Below are 8,957 nucleotides of genomic sequence, written 5' to 3'. Positions count from 1 at the left end.
ACTTTTCATTTCCATGAAGTGTTTACATTACACAAGCTCTCATGGTTCTTATCTGAAATAAGCTGAAATACGCATTGTCATACATAAGTCTCAGTTCTGCATAGTAACTGATAGAAGGATGCCCAGTAAATATGATCAGATTATCTTTATGTCCCGGGTGGCAACGAGTCATCCCCTAACATATATATACCAGGCGAGAGCTTAGGCCCCCTCACACAGTTGCTTTGTCTCTATCGGAGGTAACGTCCTCACGTGCCCGTCTTGCTGATACAAGCGTTCCCGGCACCAGATTCCTCAAAGCAAGTAAGTCTGGAACAATCACCTTAGCGAACCTTCTAAAAGACTGGAGTGTTGCATAATTGTGTCTGAATAATCTCCGCCTTCGGGTTATATTGTGGTATGACGTCCATGTGATCTCAGAGTTAAGTGAGGGCAATAAGAATGACAGAAGCAAGGTGACGGTAGCTCAGATTATCAAGACGATTCTCCGGGTTTTGGAGATAGAGCGCCTCGGGCCTGCAAAGATTTGAAAAGACACATGATATATTGTTTATTTGAACCATTTTTCACATTTAGAGCAGGAGGAATTTCCTTCATTCTTGAGTTAAAGAAAATCGCTTTCTACGAAAAGAAAAAATTATTAACTCTTGAAGCCTTAAAAACTAAGAGCCTACATGTAAGAGATGAAGATAGGTGCAAAACGAATCTTTTCTCATACAGTTTTGTAACATTAATGGACGTGACCACCAACTGTATGCAGCATAATGTTTGTTTCTCTATGTATATCTAATGGCAGTGTAATGTTTGTTTCTCTATGTACATCTAATAGCAGTATAATGTTTGTTTCTCTATGTATATCTAATAGCATAAGATTCTGTAAGTGACTGAGGTAGTGTATAGAAAGTTAAGGAGATGTAGCGGTGGTTGAGGTAATGGACAGGTGGCTGAGGGAGTCTACTGGTGACTGACACTGTCAAACGGCTGAGGGAGTCCACAGGTGGCTGAGATAGTCTACTGGTGGCTGAGGGAGTTTACTGGCGTCTAAGGGAGTCTACTAGTGGACGAAGGATTGGTTAGGTAGGAATTTCAACGTATGAATTGGCATAATGTATGTATAGTGTATTATTATAAAGGCAAGGGGGTGAAAGGTGAGTGTTCAAACTAAGGAGATATAAGTTTCTTGAGCGTACCTGGTAAGCTGCTTAAGAGGGTAGTGATGAGAGAGTGAAGGTATGTAGAGAGTATCAGACTTGGGAGGAGCAGTATGGTTTCAGACATGGTAGAGGATGTGTGGATCAGGTGTATGTTCTAAGCTACGTGTGTGCGAAATACTTAGGATAACAGATGGATTTGTACGTGGCTTTCATGGATCAAAAGATATATGACAGGGTTGACTGAGATGCCTTATGGAAGGTCTCAAGACTATATGGTGTAGAAGGAAAGCTGCTAGAAGCAGTGATTTTTTTTTTTCATCAGGGATGTATAGAATATGTGGGAGTATGAAGAAAGAAGAGTGATCTGTTCCATATGAAGGTTGGTCTGCGGCTTCCTGCTAATGCCCAGGTGGTGTTCCAGGAGAGGATGGAAAGAGTGAGGCAAATCATGACGCGCCACCTGGCTCGGGGACTGACCGCCGCTGCCACACGGGACTGTACGGGCCTTCCTTCCAGGTTCTCCTCCTTCAGGGCGGCGTCGGCGCCTTGCCTGAGCAAGGCTGCCACCCTCCCAGCAGCACCAGTGATGGCTGCCCGACGTGTTGTGACCTCTCCCGCCCCAGTAACGACCGAGGATGCTACAGTAGAGAGGTGAGGAGGTGGAGATGTGTTTGTGAGTGTGCGTGTATGTGTGTGTGTGTGTGTGTGTGTGTGTGTGTGTGTGTGTGTGTGTGTGTGTGTGTGTGTGTGTGTGTGTGTGTGTGTGTGTGTGTGTGTGTGTGTGTGTGTGTGTGTGTGTGTGTGTGTGTGTGTGTGAAGAGAGCCACCTGTAAGGGTGATCACACTGCAGGGTAGATCGCAGGTTTGTATTTCGTTGGGAAAGTTCTTCGTAAGGCAAAACCTCCACTTCCATGACCTCCACACTCTATAATAACAGTTTCCAATCTTTATTCTTTGAGTAGGATGGCTTCGGTCGACGGAAAGTTTCAGGAAGACTATGAGAGTTAAAGTGAAAGAAAAGAAAACTCATGACGCGCAGAGAACCCCATGCTTTCCTGAAGCCATTCATGTCAGGTTTGTTCATGATAGGTAAGAGGAAGACGGGGATGACGAGAGAGAACACTGGAATATTCCTCCCATCAGTGCCAGGATAAAAGGTGGTACACTCCTGGGTATTATCGTTGATCCATTACTTACCAGCTCTACTGTTACTTCTCCCTCACATTACTGAGGTGTGTGGCCCTAGTCTGAGGTCCGTCGTCGACACATGATGCTATCTTCTAGGATAAGACCTGTTCACTAGCTTGCATTTTAGTGTTCCTCCAGATAACGCTTTACCGTTCCACCTGCTTACACTCTATTGCTCCACCTGCTTACATTTTACTCTTCTACCTGCTTATACTTTACTGTTACACCTGCTTACACTTTTCAGTACCACCAGCTTACACTTTCCTGTTCCAACTGCTTACGCTTTACCCTCAAGTCATATTTGCACAGATGGATTCCCTGCAAGGTGGAGTACATGCGTGTGGATCCCCATCACAGGAGAATTGAAAGATGAAATATCAACACTGATAGTAGGAGCGAGAAGGTGCACTTGTCATCTTGCTTCCAGTTGCCTCCATGGCGTTAGAAATATCATCGAGATGCCACAAAAACTTTGGCGATATGATCATCTCTGATATTGTCAGACATCACAGTCAACTGAGGGCTGTAAACTGATGACATAGGGATACATTTATAACGAGAATGCTAACAGCCTTGACGTCGTACACATGTACGACTCAGCCGTTGCTATACACTTATCAATCACTCGCTTTTATCTATAGCTCTTGGTTTTTGTTTTCGTTTTTATCTCCGTTATGACGAAATAAACTTAATAGAAAAATCATTTATTATCGAAAATGAGATAAGCATGAATATTTGATTTACTTTTCTTACTTTATTTTCTACTTATAATCCCTGACTATGTTGATCTAAGGGAATGTATTTGATCTTTCCTTATCCATGCGGAACGTTCAGGCCGATCGCTGCTGAGGTCCCAGGAAAGGCAGAGGGTTGGATGTATCCGCTGGACGACATCCAGCTGATGTTCGACGAGGGACACAGGAGAGGCACCCGCCTTTCAGTCCCACTTCTCACCCTCAGCTCCGCCGCCCCGCTCAGCGCCGAGGTGGTTCAGCGAGCGTTCGCTCACCTTTCCCGGTGAGTGGCGTGCAAAGACTTGGTGTTCTGTGCAGGAAAAATGCTTGATAGAACTAAGAGGCTAAACTCTCTCTCTCTCTCTCTCTCTCTCTCTCTCTCTCTCTCTCTCTCTCTCTCTCTCTCTCTCTCTCCCTTCCACGCCTGGTTGAGAATGCTTGCTTAAGACCACGAAGTTTTGGAACATATCTTGATCATTTGTGTTAAGAAATCTTTTGATATTGTTCGAAACTTACTTATTTACTCCCACATTACTTTCTTATGTAATGTTCTGTTGGGTGGTATTGTCATCCTTAGAAAAGATTCTCGTAGCATTGTCGGGATAGGTATGAAGTAAATGCTGTAGAGATAGTAGCTACCAGACAGACCAGCGCCTCCATCCATGTTGTGATCTTTGTCCTTCGTGCTCCCTCAGGAAGTCCTTCCTCCACCAGCTGTGTCTGAGGGAGCGAGAGGGTCGCCGCTGGTGGTACAGAAGCAAAACCCTCCCACTCGATTTCAAGGTGAGGTCCTTCACACTGCAACCCAGCCTTTGCTTGAAAGGGCCATTGTTGAACTGTTCATATTTCTTGCACTTGTAATGATTCACTTCCCTCTGAACTGCGTTAAGGTGTGTGTGTGTGTGTGTGTGTGTGTGTGTGTGTGTGTGTGTGTGTGTGTGTGTGTGTGTAGGGGAGGGGAGGGGGGGGGGTGGTATTTTACGCACTTGGTACCACTTTTGTTCCCGAAAAGACATATGGCCGACTGGGAATGTTGATATTCTTGTAGTGATGTTAACAGTCGGGGTAAACAGTTGGCAATAAACGGGCGTATTGCTCGTGACGAAGAAGGAAGTCCCGCAGGTTCGAGGCTGTGGTCTACATCAGTAGGTTAATGGTAGAGTCCTTAGAAAAAACAAAACAAAACAAGGGAAGTTCCTCGACGAGACTGTACTACAATCCGTTCAGCAGCACCAGTGATGGCTGCCCGACGTGTTGTGACCTCTGCCGCCCCAGTAACGACCGAGGCTGCTACAGTAGAGGGGTGAGGAGGTGGAGATGTGTTTGTGAGTGTGCGTGTATGTGTGTGTGTGTGTGTATGTGTGTGTGTATGTGTGTGTGTGTGTGTGTGTGTATTTCTTTTTTTCTTTTTATTATATTTTGTCGCTGTCTCACGCGCTAGCGATGTAGCGCAATGAAACAGACGAAAGAGTGGCCCAACCTACCTACATGCACATGTTTATACATACACTTCCAAACACGCACACATACATACCTATACATTTCAACATATACATATATATTTACATACACATACATATACATGTATACACATATATATAATTCATAGTTACTGCCTTTATTCATTCTTGTCGCCACCCAGCCACACATGAAATGACAACCCCTCCCCCCGTATGTGTGTGTGTGTGTGTGTGTGTGTGTGTATAGGAAGGTAAACGTGAGATCAGGAGGTTTGACAGCTGATGAGGATAAAGGATGACAGTATTCAATACACGCCACAGCAACATTCAGACGAACATCCTTTGAAATACTCTACTAAGAAAATATCCAACAGTCTACTGTAAGAAAGAGGCGAACATACAGCAGAAATGTATCCAAATATTAGTTAAGAACGTGATAAGAACATATAATCTTTTTTCCCATCTTCCCTCCTATTTCCAGGTGTTGGAGGACCAACCAGACAAGTTGAAGATGGTCGACCAACTACTCCAAGAACGGTTCATGGAGGAAGCGCCTCTCTTGAAGATGCGGTTCATCCCCGCCGCTGACGACAACGTCTGTCCCATCCCGGAACTGCAGGAGAGGTTCCCCTACAAGTCTTACTTTTCCCCGATCAGTCACCACGGCATCATGGATGGCACAACCTCACTTACGATAGTACAAAAATTCATCGACTTGCTCAATGACGTTGTTGATGGCCGTCCAATTAACGACGAAATATTGTTTGGCGAATTTGTTTCGAATGAAGAGATATTGAAGCAAGATCTCTTGATCAAGGAGCAGCTGTTGAAGGATCCTGAGCGTCTGGCGGAGCTGGAAAAGTATATCCGTAGAGCCAACAAGACCCCGACTCTTCTGAAAGCTTTTCCTCGTCCCGAGAACGTTCAGCCGGCCTCCAAACAGATCATGCTGCCGATACAGAGCGACGTGCTTCAGAATTTTATGCGCAACTGCAAAATCGCCGGAGTCACCTTCAGCACCGCGTTTCAAGCGCTGATCAACACAGTCATGGTGGAGATGGTCAGGGACGCTGGAGTTGAAGATGACTCTCATGACATATCCATCAACGTGAGCACAGACCTGCGACGCTACATGAAGCCCAGGCGTTCATATACCTTAGGCTTTCATCTTCGTGGTATGACTTCTGTAGTCAGCACCCATAAAAATGTCCGCCAACACTTCTGGGAATATGCGAGGAACTACAATCAGACGCTGAAAAAGAATCTCAAATCTGGAATGGTGTTTGAGGAGGAGGTGGCCCGGCAGATACTCATGCCGAGAGTATCTCCAACGGCGCTCTACGACGGTCCTTTTGAGGTGACACGCGACTATGGAATTAGCTCCATGCCCAAAGTCCAGCACGGTTTATTGGGGGAGGGGAAGCACGTCCAACTAGCCAACTTACGTCAGAGTACCAACGTCCATTTGTGTCTGTACCCTCAGCTCCATATGGTGTACATGTTTCGCGGCTTCGTGCATATATACGATCAGTTACGCCACGGACTACATCGCTGACGACACAGCTAACATATTAGCCGACAGGATGATTTCCCTCATTAGAGATTTCAGCAAATGATGACCAGCTGACGATACTCGCTCGATGCCCTCAAGCAATATTTCCAAAATGAGTGACGTCCTTGGTACCTGCTGAGAGCAGCAGATCGCGAACACAGCCACTGTCCCTCAAGGCACACGGTTATCTTTTACACTTGTAAAAGAAACGGAGTGAATATTTTGTGCTTTATCTATCTCTCGTTCTCTATGTCCTATTCCTGAGAAAGTTCAGAAATTCGATATTAGTTTCGTCTAAGAGAGTCCTGCTGCTCTTCATTGTCCAGTTGCGAGCTTATGAGGTAGATTTTATATAACCCATCCTTTGTGGGGTTATCCTCGAGGTATACTTGGCCTTTAGGCAATGTGAGGGTGGGCGAAAGTACTTTCCAAGAGATCACAGTAACAAACTTGAACACACCGCAGGTTCGATGATGATCTTTCCCATACCATTTCGTCTCTAAAAAATCATCCGTACTTTAGTATTCAGATTTGATCTTTCTTGACAATGTAACTAACAAGTGTTGGAACAAGATATACCTTTTTTTCTTTTGAAGGAGAACGAAGATCAAAGGCGTTGTTGTCAACACCCTGAAATAATGTCATTTACTATAATTATTAAAGTGAAATGATATTTTTGCCAGCCATCTACTGGCTGGTGGAAGCGTTGTTTCCAGTCTGCATAACAGGAATACGTGAACTTTTCTTATACGTCAGTTTTATGCCTGATTAGTAACATAGGTAATCCTCAAAAATCACCCGAAAGCTCCAAACCTGAAGATAGATATCAAATAAGTACAGTATAAATGTTTAAGAATCAGGTATCTTCATACATTGTCGGAGCGCCGTCCCTGACTACTGTTTGTTCTCGTATGGAGGTCAGTACCTTCCCCGCAAAGGAAAACTAATTAGATTAAATCTGCATCTATAACCCCCGTCTGTCCGGCTGTTGCTGAAGCTCAATCTAGGACCCTCTTGTGTCCTCCCTCACCGTCAACATCAGCCGTTACTTCCTTCAGGACCATAGTCCTCCCACTGTCATAACATCTTCAAATCTCAATGATTCCATAACATCTGAACCATCTAACCTGTACTTGATCCAAGACCACAGCTACTCCATGGACCAAAGTCCTCCTACGACTGCTCATGGGATCAAAGGAAACCAAAAGAGGAGGATGTAACTAAGACAAAAATGACCAGAGACTACAGTGGTATTAGGGTCACAGTGCGCAAGACCACAAATATTGCTAGAAGTTTCCTCTTCTTAAGTGTCAGCCTGCAGAAGCAGATGCTTTTAAAGTTGAACCTAATAATTAGAGTGCGAGTGTAGATGATTTAGAGTGCTTGTGTAGATAGATTAGAGTACGTATATACACTGTCTACACTACGTGTGTACATGGTCTGGGGTACATGTGAACGTGGTGTTATTTTTTTTTTTAGCCTTTTCGTTAGGTAACACACCCAGAGTATTTACATACATTGTGAATTGCTATTACATGACGAGCCTTCATGGTGAATAATGACTGAGAACGTATGTTTTTGATATGTGAAAATGTGTTAGTAATGACCTGGACTGGGTCTGTGAACTAGGCTATAAAACGCAGACCTTGTCTATATATCAAAGAAGTATATATTCATAGGCTACATAACGGAAATGTATATTTTTCAGACAGTGTTATGTTCTTTGTGATTTTCAAAAATGTTAACATTAGGGTTGACTCAGACACTGTGTGAGGAGTGGCGTTTGCTTCATCCCTTCCACAGTGTTTACGTTCGGTATGTGAGTGACAAGGGAAGATTGTACAGACTCCTCAACAAATATTCTGAGCGAATATGTTCGATGTGGCGAGACAAAAGATAATTCTTTTGATGAGAGTTCCTATTTGCCTACTTCCCTCACACTGAAATCTTGTAGACAAAGTAGCAAAATGATTTAAGTGAGTTAAATCATCAGATGCCTCGCTTTCGTGTGTTGAGGCAGACATTCTCCTGGCTACCGCTGCTGGACCTACAAGTTACTCATTATACACATTGGTCACAGTTACGGTACCAGGCCCTTCAAGCTTCGACGCCTGTCAATGTAGTTACTGACTTGCCTGGCAAATCAGATTTGACATAATCTGTAGTTGGAATCATATTGTCGACAGTACCCACCTGTTTTCCATGTTGGTAAATATCAAGACACGAAAAGTCGTCTATCATTAAATCAATATTCTAATGAGAGCAATAAATGTGTCAGTTGCCTGGCTTGTGTTTCCTTCTAGCCTTCAGGAAGATGCAGTTCTGACACTCCGAACACTTTTGAAAATGGTGTTTCTAAGTGTTCAGTGTAAACATCGATGAAATATATTGGTAAAGATCACAACTGAGCGCGTGATCAACCTAATTCCTTCTAATCCAAGGATGAATGAAACACGATAAGTTCCAAAGTGCACCTTTTTTGTAATGATCACATCATCAGGGGAGATACAAGAAGGAAATATAACAATCTGTTGTTAAAACATGGAAGAGACGTAGCTAGGGCGCCATTTGGTAAACAAGTGACTACCCTAATGGAGGTAGGATGCGTTCAAGCCTGGCAACATGCACATCGTAAATTCTATTTTGTGAGCAAGAGAGGGTTCTGTTTACAAATTGCATGAACAATAAAGGTACCCAATTTTTATAGACCTTCTCTGATGTTTATGGTACAATTCTTTGTGTATTTAATGATAGAAGATTCAATGATACTTCTTGTGGTGTAGGAGTTAGAGTTAATAAATGAGATAGCATTATTTGATTCTTGTTCTGTTCATATACTATATTCATGTTGCTGAAATCTAACGGAAAG

General features: G+C 43.7%; 1 protein-coding gene across 2 annotated transcripts; it reads left to right on the top strand.

The window, feature by feature from the left end:
* Window positions 1–204: 204 nt before the first annotated feature.
* LOC139765560 (uncharacterized) lies at window positions 205–8,371 on the top strand. 2 transcript variants are annotated; one of them, XM_071693118.1, is made up of 5 exons: window positions 205–303; window positions 1,477–1,805; window positions 3,177–3,359; window positions 3,772–3,859; window positions 5,018–8,371. In XM_071693118.1, the coding sequence occupies exons 2-5, from the start codon at window positions 1,528–1,530 to the stop codon at window positions 6,089–6,091; spliced, it is 1,623 nt and encodes a 540-aa protein (XP_071549219.1). In that variant the 5' UTR covers window positions 205–303; window positions 1,477–1,527; the 3' UTR covers window positions 6,092–8,371. The 2 variants fall into 2 exon arrangements, with proteins under 2 accessions (XP_071549219.1, XP_071549228.1); XM_071693127.1 differs by having other exon boundaries at window positions 207–303; window positions 1,576–1,805.
* Window positions 8,372–8,957: the final 586 nt, after the last annotated feature.

The sequence above is a fragment of the Panulirus ornatus genome, chromosome 4 (assembly GCF_036320965.1).
Source record: "Panulirus ornatus isolate Po-2019 chromosome 4, ASM3632096v1, whole genome shotgun sequence".
Taxonomy (NCBI): domain Eukaryota; kingdom Metazoa; phylum Arthropoda; class Malacostraca; order Decapoda; family Palinuridae; genus Panulirus; species Panulirus ornatus.
The sequence above is the reverse complement of the archived record's forward strand: the minus strand, read 5'-3'. Positions and strand labels throughout refer to the sequence as shown.